This window comes from Geotrypetes seraphini, chromosome 10, assembly GCF_902459505.1.
Source record: "Geotrypetes seraphini chromosome 10, aGeoSer1.1, whole genome shotgun sequence".
Classification (NCBI taxonomy): domain Eukaryota; kingdom Metazoa; phylum Chordata; class Amphibia; order Gymnophiona; family Dermophiidae; genus Geotrypetes; species Geotrypetes seraphini.
Window position 1 is genome coordinate 100,447,336 of NC_047093.1, and position 16,063 is coordinate 100,463,398.

Here is a 16,063-nt window from a genome sequence, read left to right on the forward strand (position 1 = left end):
AACAAGTCAATTCTCCATACAAGAGGAAGAAAAAGATTTGCTAAATGTCCCAAGGCCCCAGCGAACATTCTGCAAACTGCATTGAAGAATTGTGTCAAAATGCTGGTCTACATTGTGTAAAGTATAAATACACAAATCAATGCCTCTTATCTTAGACCCTTTCTAAATTCCTGTAAAAGGAGCAGAACAGCTGAATAACCAATCATCTGCCAGCAAGCCAGTAGCAAGTAAACATCAATCAGTTACACAGTAAGCTGGGAGCGTTTGGACAAAGTTGGATGGGGAACCAAAGAGTTTCCTTTCAGAAAGCATGAGGTCAGTTGTAGGACTCCTCTTTCTAATTCTCTTTCAGTTGCCCAACTCCCAGGGCCAAAGACGACCCAAGCCTCCAGAAAGTCCCATTGAGAAGATCGAAGAACAGGACAACTTTAACCTGAACCAGGTAGAGAAATACAGTAAGCAGTGTGCTGAGATGCTTTACTTTGTGGGATGAGAAGTAGTACTTTGTAGTAGCCCCTTGCTGTGTTGCATTCAAGACATCTGAAAAAGAGATTTTGAATGTCTCATCAAAAAATTGCAGTCATGAATTTTTTTATGGTTCAGACTTTAATCCAGTTTCTGTTCTTACTAGATAGCATGAATATGACAACAAACCAAGGATAGAACTGTATCTCTTATCCACACTGGTGTAAAGACCACACTGACCTTTTATTCAGATGCTATGTACTAAATTTTACTTCAGGTATAGGGTATTGCATACCTGCTTTATATGTGGGTAGCATTTTGCTTGAAAAGTACAAAAATTTTAAAATTCCCAGTGCAGCTACAAGTATATGCATTTTTCAACACCGTATATACATTTCTCTGTACCGAGGGCAGGAAAATTTTCTTACCAAGACTTTCTATTTGTGTAAATTGTACTTGATATACCTCCATAATTCACAATATGTCACTAAGCAGTTTACAATAAAAACAAGCAAAAGAAAATTACAGCTATAAAGAGGAAATGAGAAAAGGAGAAGTAGAGTTCAAAAAGGACAAAAAGTGAGATACCAGGTGATACAAACCTGAAGGAGCCTATTGAAGGTTTTGTTTTGATTTTTTGTTCAATAAAGTATTCTTGAGAAATTGCACCTCTGACTCTGAACTGGTTGCTTTTCCTTTATTCCAATACCAAGCTACCATTAGAACCTCACATAACCGCTCAGCTGAGATTTATGTGCACTGGGTAAGGTCATTTGCTGAGCCCAACTTGGCTGCGCCCGGTCACAATATATCCCCATTTCTCTGATGAAACCCGATGCCACCATGCCTTCTCCATACTGGAAGGTGTCCCACCAATCCTTGTCCTGTTATTGCTCTGCTGTTATTTTCCACCGTATCTACTTTCTCCTTGAGTGAGCCAGCAATTGCAGTTCCGTGTTGTTTCCTGCCTGTCAGCTCTCACAGCTATCGAGTTTCATTCATCCATTTAAACAGAAATAACTCCCCAATTAACTGACCAATGTAGTGATCCAGTATGTTATAAAATAACATAGCACCTAAACTTTAAAACCAATCTTTTTTATGTTACTGTGATGAATGGATCCATTCACTTAACATTAACAGTTCTGCTCTCATGAAGTTCTGCTCTCATTACCGGTCTTGGACCTTTCTGATTAGAAGAAGTTCTTGAGGGGAGACGATGAGCCCATTCAATTTCAAATGGGTGTTTGAATTTCAGAAATAGAACCTCTGGGATTACAGCTGTTAAGAAATCAATTAAATTGGCTCCTTCTAAACCTTCTTGTAACCCCAGAATCCTAATAGTAACTCAGTGCATAATGACCTCAGCAGCTACACTCAAACTACCTTTTTCATATATAGTTTGAGCTAACTGTAGCAAGCCTCCTCATCAGTCATAAATATTTCATTTATATGAAATACTTATTAGTGGCCATAGCAGCAGGGAAAAGGTAGTTTGAGTGTAGCCACTGAGGTCATTATACACTGAGTTACTAAAATAATATATGAATATGAAGATATGTAAGACCAATGAAGTTTGCATTGAAATGCTATTGGAAGTTGAATGATTTATTTATCCATATATAATTGAAAATAGTTGCTATATGAGTGTGGCTTAGGATTTGAACAGTGTAGGAGAATAGCATAAAAACAAGACTCACTCAGTCTGTCACTGATGAACTGGAGCCATCTACTGAGACATCTACTGTATTCTATGTTTGTGTCCTTGTTAGTTTGCAGGAAAGTGGTTCCTCATTGGAGTTGCCTCTGAATGTAACTACCTGAAAGAATACAATTTCCAGCTGGAAGGAACAACCATTGTAGTGTCCCAGGCCCTGACTCCAGAAAAGAAACTGCCAATCAGTACATTCAGGAAGCTGTAAGTCCCCCAAGAATAACTTTTCTTAAATGATGTGCTAGCTACTACATGATGTGATATGTTAGATTGCACCAATAATCACAACAAAGAGGAGTTTAAATGCTCTGGTGAAACATACAAAATGATGGCACATAAAGGTTATAGAGCCTATTCCAAGGGTAGGCAGCTCTTGTTCTGGAGAGCTGCAACCTAGTTGGGGTTTCAGGATTTCCCCAATAAATATGCATAACCTAAAGCCTAAGCTTGGGGATTTTTACCCAGTTAATTAAATAGCTGACTATTGGATAACTCAAATTCTTAAAACAAGCTATTAAATATTTAGTACAAACAAGTATTATCTTAATCAATTCAATTTTAATGTTATCTACCACAATTCATTTCATTACAATACTTTTACAACTTACCAATACTTAATTTATTAATAAATATCAGAATAATTTAGTCAGTGAACCTAATCCCCATCAACTCACATTCACTTTCCAACTTCCACACATAAACTAAACTAAACCTTTGTGATTACTTCTATCCAAAACTGGATCTTAGTTCATTAGTCCATAATCATCAAGTCAGAGAGGCTTCAAACTGAAAGTTGCACAACAGTCTAGCACAGTGGTCGGCAAACTCATTAGTCAAAGAGCCAAAGATCAGCTGTACAACGATTGAGATTTCTTTTAAGAGCCAAATTTCTTTTCAAGAACTACGTTTTTAGGAGTCGGTTTAAACTAGCTACATGATTTTACAAAAATAATTCCCTTTTACTAATTTTAATGGTTAATTTTGGGTCCTTAGTAGAATAGATACACCTAGAATTATACTTACAGAACTGCTCTCGTGAAATCACATGACCTAAGTCTATGTGGCAGGGCAAAGCCCACCTTTGAGTGACAGGATAGAGATCCAATAGAAAGACTGAAATCCGTTCTATGGCAAATGTCATTTAAAAGCAGATAATCAGTATGATGGGCGGGAAATATTGTCCAATATGAAAGGAGTGGTTCACAGTTTTCTCTGCATGTTTGGCGGCGGGACCGATTGTTTGCTCCTCCTTTCCTCTTTCCACTCCCTCACCCAACAAGCATACCGGGGCAGCAGGGTTTCCTGAACACTAAGTAGAAATACAATAGATCAGGGGTGTCAAAGTCCCTCCTCAGGGGCCGCAATCCAGTCGGGTTTTCAGGATTTCCCCAATGAATATGCATGAGATCTATTTGCATGCACTGCTTTCATTGTATGCTAATAGATCTCATGCATATTCATTGGGGAAATCCTGAAAACCTGACTGGATTGCGGCCCTCGAGGAGGGACTTTGACACCCCTGCAAAAGATGTATGGGACTAGGAGGGATAGTCAGGTGCTATAGAAAAGTGGTGAAATCTTCACAGTCAAACCTGCAAGGATTACTAGATGTCTGTCAGCAGCTCCCTTCCCTCCTCCTTACATTTGTGGTGATTTTCTTTTTTTCTTTTTGTCTTCTAGCTGCCCGAGCCGGTTTTCATCAGGTCTCGTGTGGCTGATGAAACTTTTCCTCTGATGCAACTTCCTGTTTTCGGTTGCATCAGAGAAGAAGTTTCGGCAGCCACACGAAACTTGATGAAAGCCTGCTCGAGCAGCTGGAAGACAAAAAAAAAAAAAGAAAATCGCCATGTAAGGTAAGGGGGAGGGAGGGATGAGAGCTGCTGAAAGACATCTAGTAATCCTTGCAGGCTTGACTGTGCAGATTTCACCACTTTTCTATAGCGATGACTTTTTTTCTCCCACTGTTTCGCCACCGTATCATTCTCTAGCAGAGCTGCACTCAAGTGGCTAAAGAGCCGCATGTGGCTCATGAGCCGCGGTTTGCCGACCACTGGTCTAGCACATAAGAATCACAATTTCTTAAATGCAACCGACAGGCCTCTCTGTTCTTACAATGGTCCTGTTCTTCAATTCGCAAAGCATTCAGCTCAACACAGGACTGTGCTTTGCCACCTGGCGTCTTCAGGAGCTGTATTTGCAAGGCTCACCATCATCACAACTTCACCTACAATACAAAATAATTCACATACATTCCCTTTCATCCATACTTGACATCGGGAAGAAGGCTTCTGGGCGGCAAGAAGCAACGGCTGCGGCGGACCCGGGGGGGTGTTGAATCGGCGCTGGAGGGAGGGAGGCAGGCTTTAGCATGGCAGGGAGGGAGGTAGGTAGGCAGGCAGGCAGGTAGGCTTAGGGGGTGGGGTGGGACAAAGGCTGAAGGCAGTGAAGGGACATAGGAAGGAGGCACTGAGGGCGCTTAGGACATGGGAAGGAGGTACTAGGGGTACTAAGGACATAGGAAGGAGGCACTGGGGGCACTGAGGACATGGGAAGGGGCACTGAGGATATGGGAAGAGGCACTGGGGTCACTAAGGACATGGGAATGGACACTAAGGACATAGGAAGGAGGCACTGAGGATATAGGAAGGGGCACTAAGGATATAGGAAGGGGCACTAATGACATAGGAGGCACTTGGGGCACTAAGGACATAGGAAGGAGGCACTGGGGGCACTGGGGGCACTGAGGACATGGGAAGGGGCACTGAGGACATGGGAAGAGGCACTGGGGGCACTAAGGACATGGGAAGGGGCACTAAGGACATAGGAAGGGGCACTAATGACAGGAGGCACTAGGGGCACTAAGAACATGGGAAGGGGCACTAAGGACATAGGAAGGAGGCACTAGAGAGTTGCGCGGGGACAGAAATCCCACCCGTCCCCACCCGTCCCCGCCAAAGTCCCACCCGTCCCCACCCGTCCCCGTGAGGACTCCCACCCGTCCCCACCCGTCCCCGCGAGGAATCCCTCCGTCCCCACCCGTCCCCGCGAGGAATCCCTCCATCCCCGCCCGTCCCCGCGAGGAATCCCCTACGTCCCCGCGAGGAATCCCCTACGTCCCCGCCCGTCCCTATAAACTACAGAAATAGTTATTTCATTTAATTATGCTACTGAATTAAAGGCTCTGGTAGAAACCCATTTAAAAATAAGCAAAAAGACTTTATTAATTTGGAAATATTAATTGGGAAGAATACATACTTTGTAAACGGGTTTCTACCAGACCCTCTAATGTTTATAAATTTTTATCAACACAACTAATATACTACTTTATCCTTAAGCAAAAAAAAAAAAGAATTTTTTTCCTACCTTTGTTGCCTGGTTCCTGCTTTCTTCATATTCTCATTCAATTCCTTCCATCCACTGCCTCTCTTCTCTCTGTGTCTTCCATTTGCTCTGTTACTGTGCCTCTCCCTTTCTCCCCCATCCCAAATTGGTCTGGCACCCATCTTTTTCCTTCCACTCCCCCCATAGTCTGGCACCTCTGTCTTCTTCCCTGCCAGGGTCTTCTCCCCATTCCCTCTTCCCCATTTCCTTCCAGTGTCCTTCTCCCCCACCATCATCCCCATGTCCTGTCAGGCAGCATCCTTTTCCCCCCTCTGCCTTTCCCATGTCCTTTCAGCGTCCTTCTCCCCCCTCTGTCTTCCCCATGTCCTTTCAGCGGCCTTCTCCCCCCTCTGTCTTCCCCATATCCTTTCAGCAGCCTTCTCCCCCCCTGTTTTCCCCATTTCCTTTCAGTGGCCTTCTCCACCCCTGTTTTCCCCATGTCCTTTCAGTGGCATTCTCCACCCCTTTGTCTTCCCCAGTGCTTTCAGGGTCCTTCAACCCCCTCTGTCTTCCACATGTGCTTTCAGCATCCTTCCCCCCCTCCTCCCGTTTACCCCATGTCCTTTCAGCGTCCTTCTCCACCCCTTTGTCTTCCCCAGTGCTTTCAGCGGCCTTCTCCCCCCTTAGCGTCTTTTCTTCTCCATTCCACCTTTCCTCCCTCCCTGCCTCCACCTTTGTGGCGCTTTTGCACCCGACTGACAACAGAACAGGCCCGGTCGGACAAATCTCCCTGTCCTGTAGCCGCGAATCTAAATTACCTTCTTACAGCAGCTGGAGTATTGAAGCTGCTGTAAGAGGTAATTTAGATTCGCGGCTACAGGGCAGGGAGGTTTGTCGGCCGGGCCTGTTGTCGGTCGATCGGGGGACCTGACCAGCTGTGCACATTCTTCGGGGCGGACCGCCCCCTCCCCCCTCTTTCGTTCGCCATTGCCTTCTTCCTACCTGCCCTGCCGCACACAGCCGACCGGAAGTCTTCCTGATGTCAGCGCTGACGTCGGAGGAAGGGAGGGCTTTGCTTAAGCCCTCCCTCCGACGTCAGCGCTGACATCGGGAAGACTTCCGTTCGGCTGTGTGCTGCGACAGTGCAGGTAAGGAGGAGAAGACTACCCTCGCGGCTCGAATGCAGTGCACTGCGATCCAACCCCGCAGGAACCCCGCGACCCTCGGAGGCGTCCCCACGGGATCCCCGCGACCCTAGGGGGCGTCCCCATGGGATCCCCGCGACCCTAGGGAGCGTCCCCACGGGATCCCCGTGACCCAAAGGGGGAACCCGCGGGATCCCCGCGGGTCCCACGGGATTCCCGTCATCCCCGTTCCCGTTCAGCTCTCTAGGAGGCACTGGGGGCACTAAGGACATAGGAAGGAAGGAGGGAGGGAATAGAAAGGGACAATTGGGCCTGAGTGCAGAAAGAAAGAAAGAAAAGAAAGAAAGGAATCACAGTCAGAAGGAAATGCATCCAGATATTCATGAAATCACCAGACAGCAGAGGTAGGAAAAATGATTTTATTTTCAATTAATGATCAAAATGTGTCAGTTTTGAGAATTTATATCTGCTGTCTATATTTTGCTGTCTATTTTTCTATAGTTACTAAGGTGACATTGCATATTTTAAAGTTATCTGCCTTGACATCTTTGAAACCTCCTCAAATATAAATGATAATTAACATTTTCTCTACATATAGTGTGCTTTGTGTTTTTTAAATTTTATGGTTAACATTATGAATTAATAAGATACCATGGGGTCCTTTTATCAAGCTGCGGTAGGGGTCCAACACGTTAACCCCGCTAGCACGGCTTGATAAATGGACCCCTATGTGTACCTGAAAAATGAATGGAAGAAATTGGGGGCGGGATTGGGGGGCAGGGCTAGGGCGGGATTGGGGGCGGGACTGACAATAGATGTCACGTTTTGATGAAAAAAATAAATAGTCACGTTATTCATTCTCAAACCTCACCATAATCATTAAAAAACCTTTCACCTATCAATAAACTAAGCAGGGACTCGGGGTCGGCACAAGCCGAGATCTGCTGACAAACAGGAAACATGCCGTCTACCAGGAGATCAAACTGCATGGCCTCACTTCCTCTCCATCAACCTTATATCCCTGTTCAAACAACTCCATTCCAGTTATAACAGCTTCCAGTCCACTTCTTTGTTGAATACAACCATATTCAGCCCCCATTCCAGTTACAACAGATTCCATCCCACTTCTTTGTTGAGTCCATAAGGCTCAACCGTATTCCACTCGTAAATTAATCTCTGTTCCCTTCTAAGCAGCACCTCAGAAACATTACCTCCGCTTAATAAAGACACGAATCAAAACCACAAACCGCATATCCTCTACCTTATGAGCATTAGTTTGCCAATGCAGAACAAGCAGGATATCTTCCTTACCCAATCTTAGATTACTAAGATGTTGAGCCACCCTAAATTTAATCTTAAGTTGTGTTTGCCCCAGATACTATTTATCACATGGGCAAACTATGCCGTATACTACCTGCTTAGTGTCACAGTCCGTGTGTGCTCTTAAGAAAAATTCACGATCATTCCCAGGAACTACAACCCTGTCAGTTACCAAGGCAAACTGACAATATATACACCCTGCACATTTAAAATGCCCCAGTTGTATTGCAGCCTTACTCACTGTCACTGCAGGACTGGAAAGCAATAATCAAAAAGATGTCCAAGAGGAACAGAGCGGATGACGGAGAAGTATGAGACTTTGATCTGATTGCTGCCTGATGCCACTTCCTCTGACGTAGCCAGCGCGGATGACTGAGTAGTTGGAGCATGAGTTTGCTCCCACTGATTCTAGTGAAATTAGCGCCTGCTATCTGCCTATGTGAGTTTTCTCTCTGGGGTGAGACTTCTGCCTGGGATTAAATGAAGTTATGCGAATAAAAAGTCCAAGCCTGACATTAAAATCTTTGCTTTTCGAGTGGGTGAAAACTCTGGCTCCATGGCTGTAAAGATGGCGTTGAGCCAGGGAGATGCTGACCAGAACGCACTCAGCAAGAAGTCAGTTGAAGTACTGGAACCACCCCTTGCGGAAGCAATACTGGCAAGTAAAGATGATCTTCAACAATGGATGGGTGAAATTAAATTAGCCCTAACAGTCTTTACGACAGATACTAAGATGAATATTGATGGGCTATATAAAAAGATGGATAATATGGGACAGTCTTCAAGAATTTGAAGAGAATTGCACATGAATAGGAATTAGATGAAATTCAATAACACTGTAACCAATTAGATTCAGTAATGGAAGATTTATTTCTTAAGATTGAAGATGGTGAGAATAGAGCAAAACGCAACAACATACGGGCCTATGGGGCTCCGGAAAGTGAAGAAGTTAAAAACAAGATGGATTACACGCAGCGGACCCAGAGGCAGCTATATCTGTGATAGAATTTGAGCGAGTCTATCGAACTCTGGGCCCTCGTTATGCAGATAGACCACGGGACATAATAGCGTGCTTTCTCCGCTTACAAAAAAAAAAAAAAACTATTACAAGCTGTCCGGAAAATTGGATTCCTTATGCTAGTTGGTTTCCTTATGTTAGATGGAATCAAGATTGAACTTTTGCTGATCTATTTGTAACTACTTTAAGGTGACTGAGAGAATGTAGAGAAGTTACAAAATGCTTGCAACAGAATAATATGATATAAATGGCATATCCTGTGTGGATTATCTTTTATGACAGAAAATATGCTGCATAAAGTCACATCGGCAGGGGAAGCTCAGAAGATCCTCATTCGGGCCAAATTTTGGTAGGATGAAGGAGACAAGCAATGGGTGGTAAGGAATAAGAGGTTAGGAATGCTAGGAATGATTAAGAAGGGGATCACAAACAGATCGGAGAAGGTCATCATGTTGCTGTACCGGGCCATGGTACGCCCTCACCTGGAATACTGCATCCAGAACTGTAAGTAGTATAATGGGTACACCTCATGTCAAAATGATTGACAGCTGTCAGAGATAAGGATCAACCAATCAGTGTTCACTTCCGGGTTATGCCCCGCCCAATCTCCACCCATACCATGCCCACTCTCTGCCAAACCCCACCCACTTTTACCCAAACCCTGCCCATGTCCCACCCACTCCATGCCTACTTTCCCCTTGGCCCCGCCCACACCATGCCCCCTCCCATCCATGCCCCTCCCACTATCCACCCATACCCTGCCCCCTCCCATAGGAATGAATGGTGGTAGCCCCGTCCATGCCCCACCCCCACCCATGACACCACCCCTCATGCCCCACCCCTGGAAACGCACTTACTGATGACATCACCGGAAATGGGGGGTGTTTGACCCCGGAAATACGATTTCTGATGACATCACCGGAAATGGGAGTGCCTGCCCTACCAGAAGTGCACATTCTGATGACGTAGGCAGAAATAGGGTAAATGAAGCGCCGTAAATGCGCTTTTCTGACCACATAGGCAGAAATAGGGTAAATGAAGTGCCGGAAATGCGCTTTTCTGATGAGACGGAAATGCATTTTCTGATGATGTTACCGGAAACAGACTTAGTCAAAACACCCGGAAATAATGTGGCCAGAAAAAGAAGTGTCTTTATTTTAACAGTTTTTTTAGTTAAAAGACAGGTTTTAAGAGCTCATGGATAGAGCAGATCACCCCATGCCACGTCACCAGAAATGCACTTTCTGATTGCCTGTGTTATTCAAATCTATTAAATACATCCTTTTTTCTGCAAAATCTAGCTAAACAGTATAGATTTTAACACCCTATGAGCCCCACCACCCTTGTTTTTTTTTATTACAAGTACAACAACACAGAATAAATCACAGACCTGTATTTCTCTGTGACTTTGAAGGAGTTTAGCAACCTGGTCTAAGAAATCATCAGCATTTAACGATTCGGGATTTAATTTACCAGAAAACAAGGAGTTGTGAAAAAGCGATGAATGTAGATGCACTTGTACGTAGTTACCAGGCGAAACTCTGTTGCTAACATCGTCCAGGATATGTTGAATGCCTTGGCGTATGGCATTTTGAGCCTCACGTAATGATGTTATCCTGTCTAAATTAATGAAACGAAATTCTTCTGAATAAAGTACACCATGAAACTTGTCCAGTTTACGATCCCATCTTTTCACAAACTGGACATAGCTGATTGGTTCTGAATCTTCAGAAGGACCTAATGCACCCTTATTTGGCCCATCCTCTGACACATTGTTGCTATCAGAATAATTATCAACTTCATAACATTCTCCTTCTTCTGTGCTGTCCGGCTCTGAGACATTTTCGCTACAATCGCTTTGTGTCTTTTTCCTGTTAGACTTTTCTGTTGGCTTCACGGTATCTGCTTGCGACTTTCTAACATTTTCTTGATCTACAATTTATAATTTAGCATAACCGTTAATACTTTTTCCCCCCTTAGGGGATCTGACTGCCTAATATTTTCTTGATCAACCATTATAAAAGTAATGATATTTTCTTTTAACACTAGTCTCCTTACAAAACTAGGATATCTACTATTTCATTTATCTTTTGGTTTCCGGTGAGAAACCGGTTGTTGGTTAGAACTTATTGATTTAGAAGGTTTCGGTTCTCCAGCCGTTTCTTGGTCTAATCATAACGTAAAAAGAATGTTTTGTAGATGCTGCTTTTTTTTAAAAAAAACAAACAAACAACAAACAACATATGTGCCAGATAAATCAACTGTTACTTTTTAACAATCTCTGTTGTCTTTTTCTGGTAAGAGATAGTTTATTTCTACCATCAGATTCCCACTCCTGTTTTTAAATGCAATGATAGATTCAGAGACAGAAAAAAAAATAAAATGATAACCCCTTTTCTAATCATCATGTTAGCGGTTGTTGTATCTGTGGTCCGGTGTAATATCCACAAAAACCAGAACGCTTGTTGGTCTTCTCATAGCGTATTTTTATACACTTACAACTCTCTACAGAAGTTACCCATTCACAAAGGCTTTATTGTATGTCTATGGCCTCTGCTACAGATACATATCGTTTGCCATGTTTAGTCATTTTAGATATCAAAATGACCCCTAAGTGCCTAGAACATAGTTCCTTATAACCTGTCAAACCTTCTATTGTTTTAGTTTGTGTTGTTAATTCACACGGCTACCCATTCCTAAAACACACCACACATTTGTAATTTAAAAAAAAAATCTTTATTTTACATCAATAAATGTTTTAAAATTTTTTATACAAACAAACAAAACAAGCAGTTACATACTATATTTCAGTCAATCCCAAGAAAAACATGTTTTAAAAAGCATTTTTTTTTAAAGAATGATTTATAATCGGTGTCACAGATTAAATCACTTACAATCTCTACATATTCACCATTTCTCATGAAATTGACCAATCTATTGAGTAGTCGTGGCCCGTTTATAGAGGTCTTAATATCTCTGATTAAATCAATGATTATATTAATGCTTTCATTACAAAGCATCAATATTTTCATTTTATAGTCTACAAAAGTGACTACATTTACCACACGTTCCAGGCACAGCATGTCACAAGTTTTCCTGAGTTCCTTTTGCCCCCACATCAAGCAATCATGGTGCTTATGCCCCCCAGCTCGTATTAAGCAGGCTCCACAATCTTCTTCCTGCAAGCCTTGCAGACATTTATTTAGAATGCAGTATACAGCTACCTTTATAACTGATTTAAGTTCTGGTGGTGTTTTGGAAAGTCGTATGCTAGTCCACCAACCATAATTACAAGTATCTTCAGGTTTACTTTCAATCACCGCTGGTTCTCTTTAAAACGAGCAGAATAAACACAAACAGGATAGATTTATCATCGGCATGTACACCTTGTCCGCAGGTTTCTGTGATCGCGAAGAGCCGCCACTTCCCTACAAAAAAAAACAGAAAATAAAATTTTCCTTTTTAAAAACACACAAACACATTCAGCTTCATAAACCCCTCAACACCAACCCCTGTCAATGAAAAGTGTGTGTGTGTCTCTCTCTCTCTCTTACCGTGGAAGATCCAGGCTTTTCCAACATGTCTGTCGCTTCGGCGTCTGCTGCGGCTTCATAAAGCTCTATATTCGAAGTATTATCCTCTGGTAGTTCATAACCTGCATCTTCATTTTCTGTGTCCGAATCATATAGCTTTTGGGTGTCTGGAAACTCTTATATTTCAGAACCTGTTAATTCGTGTGTATGCTCCCCCGTATCTGCCGTCGCGTCAATCGGTTTTTCAGCCGGTGGATAACCCTCTTTCTCTGCATTACAGTCTTTAAGAAAGTTACGAGACCTCTTGGTAGGCCTTTTTCAGTTACCTGTGTGTTAAAGGGGTCCATGTTTTCTTTGTCTGATTAATACAGTTTTTCTGTCATCAGGTAACCCTCTTTTTCTACATCACGATCTTTAAGACAGTAACTCAATCTACATGCCTTCATGGCAGTCATTTTGTTTGACGGTTTGAGAACTTTTATTTCTAATATTAACAGCTGTTTGTTAAAGAGCTAAGGCATACGTCACTATGACAACACCAAGGGGCCGGGACATGTTCAGACAGTTTTTTTCATGTTTAAACATCCCTGGCTTTATCAGGCTACCCCTTCCATTTCAGGAGATAAATTTTGTTCTTACTTTCTCCTTTTACCTTTAGAACCTTTTCGGTACAGTATATTCTGTCCTGTAGCGGCTTGACTCTTAGTAATTCTTCAGGATAAAAAGAACCTTGTATAGCTTCGCTATCGTAATCCTGTATCTTGTATGTTGTTCTCTGACCCCTGTTTAAAACATCTTTTATTATAAATATCTCATCCGTCCATGTTTGCTCGTAACCTTTCTCAAATTTTTCCTTTAACTTTTGACAACCTCACATGGTCTCCTTTCTTTAAGAGATCCTTGATGTTACTGCCTCAGACTGTTTTCCAAATCTGCAAAGAGTTTGAGGGTGTCACATCTACAGGCCTCGCCTGTATCGTTCTGTGAAAACTATAATTATAGCTGTGCATAGCCTGCAGCATGTCTTGATAAGTAAAGGGGGTTGTGAGATGTCAAAATAGTGCCATATTTCGGATTTTAAAGTCCTGTTAAATCTTTCCACTACAGCTGCTTTAACATCATTATGGGTCACAAAAAGGCTAATGCCTTTTTGTTTTAATAAACTCTTCAGAGACTTATTTAAAAATTCTTTAACCTTGTATGTTTGAAGTTTTTCAGGTGTATGCCCTAAATTAAATATTGTTTCAAAGGCTTTGGTAACTTCGTGACCGGTTTTTGTTTTTAAACTCATGACCCATGCATATTTTGACAGGATATCTATTACCGTTAAGATGTATTTGTAACCGTTGTTATAACGGCTGACATGTTGGCTAAGTCACTTTGCCACTGGCTGTCAACTTCTGACACCATTGTTTTATTTCTTTTAAAATGGATTCTAGCCGGTCTGTGTAAATTGTATGCATTTTGACCGGTGACCCAGTCCACTACGTCTTTTCTCCGGACTGTAATATCGCTCTTTTTAGTCGCTTTAAGTAGAGGGTAAATGACTCCATAGCTTCCTGCTGCGTATGGATCATAATAAATTTGCTTCAAAAAAGATTCTTTCATGTTCCATTCAGCTCTGACAGCTTAGCTCTAAATTAAAAAAAAAAATAGGTCTTAAAACTCTGCCTTTTTAACAGACCTCTGTTAGGTGACAGTTGTTTTTGGGTTTTTTCAGATTGTTAAGACAACAGCAGGGGGCCGGGACATGTTCAGACATGTTTAAACACACCTCCACCTCTCCCCCCCCCTTGGCTTTATCAGGGGGGCTGCAAGGGGCTTATCTGCTGTTACCATGACAATAGGGGAGCTGGCCCATTAACCATTAACTCAGAATTCCTCCTGAAAGTGTGTTAAAACCAGAAAAGAAAATAAATAAATAAATAAATAAATAAATGCAGCCTTTTCTCAATTGTTTCTGCACTTGGGTCTGTTTTTAAAAAAAAAAACAGGAAAGATTTTGTGAATGTCTTTTGTTTTGTGATCTGCTCTATCCATGAGCTCTTAAAACCTGTCTTTTAACTAAAAAACTGTTAAAATAAAGACACTTCTTTTTCTGCCCACATCATTTCCGGGTGTTTTGACTAAGTCTATTTCCGGTAACATCATTAGAAAATGCATTTCTGTCTCATCAGAAAAGCGCGTTTCCAGCGCTTCATTTACCCTATTTCTGCCTACATCATCAGAATGTGCACTTCCGGTAGGGCAGGCACTCCCATTTCCGGTGATGCCATCAGAAAGTGTATTTCCGGGGTCAAACACGCCCCCATTTCCAGCGATATCATCAGAAAGTGCATTTCCGGGGCTGAATAGTGGGTGGGGCATGGGTGTGAGGGGGTGGGGCCTGGTGGGGGCTAAAGGAAAAGTGTGAGTGGTGTGGGTGGGGCATGGGCGGGGTTTAGGTAAAAGTGGGTGGGGTTTGGGCAGAGAGTGGGCAGGGCTTAACCCGGAAGTGACCACTGATTGGTCGATCCTTATCTCTGACAGCTGTCAATCATTTTGACATGAGGTGTACCCATTATACTACTGCCGTACATGAAGAAAGGACACAGTACTACTCAAAAGGGTCCAAAGAAGAACGACTAAACTGGTTAAGGGGCTGGAGGAGTTGCCATACAGTGAGAGATTAGAGAAACTGGGCCTCTTCTCCCTTGAAAAGAGGAGATCGAGAGGGGTCATGATCGAAACATTCAAGATAATGAAAGGAATAGACTTAGTAGATAAAGACAGGTTGTTCACCCTCTCCAAGGTAGAGAGAACAAGAGGGCACTCTAAAGTTAAAAGGGGATAGATTCCATACAAACGTAAGGAAGTTCTTCTTCACTCAGAGGGTGGTAGAAAACTGGAACGCTCTTCCGGAGGCTGTTATAGGGGAAAGCACCCTGCAGGTATTCAAGACAAAGTTAGACAAGTTCCTGCTAAACCAGATCGTACACAGGTAAGGCTAGTCTCAGTTAGGGCACTGGTCTTTGACCTAAGGGCCGCCGTGTGAGCAGACTGCTGGGAACGATGGACCACTGGTCTGACCCAGCAGCAGCAATTCTTATGTTCATAAACTACAAAAGATTGCAGAAAGGGGAAGAAAGGCAAAAATATCTGGAAAAATTAAGAGAGGCTGGTCGTGTAGTCAGGAAAACAAAGATGCAAATGGAAGAAAAAACAGCTGACATGGTAAAACGGGGAGGCAAGACATTTTTTAGATATATTAGGGACAGGAAGAAGTGCAAAAGTAGCATTGTGAGACTCAAAGGTGAAGGGGAGGAATATGTAGAAGCTGATAAAGAAAAGGCCAAATTGCTTAACAAGTATTTCTGTTCTGTGTTCACAGCTGAAATGCTGGGAGTATGACCGCAGAAGACAAACGAGTAGAGAAAAAGCCTCAATCTTATATCATATGCAGACGGCAACCCAATGTGTTTTTTAGCCGTTCTTATTATGTATCTTAGGCAAAAAAACTCGAATTAAATGTTTTTTCAGTGGGTATTCCCACCACTTGGCTAATAAC

General features: G+C 42.7%; 1 protein-coding gene across 1 annotated transcript in view; it reads left to right on the top strand.

Moving 5' to 3' along the window:
* The first annotated feature begins 237 nt into the window (after window positions 1–237).
* Window positions 238–16,063, top strand: part of C8G (complement C8 gamma chain) — a 74,666-nt gene continuing 58,840 nt past the window's right edge. Inside the window, exons 1-2 of the mRNA XM_033960204.1 lie at window positions 238–442; window positions 2,238–2,383. Of these exons, the coding sequence (XP_033816095.1) occupies window positions 311–442; window positions 2,238–2,383 (278 nt within the window). The 5' untranslated portion in view covers window positions 238–310. The remainder of the gene's footprint in view (window positions 443–2,237; window positions 2,384–16,063) is intronic.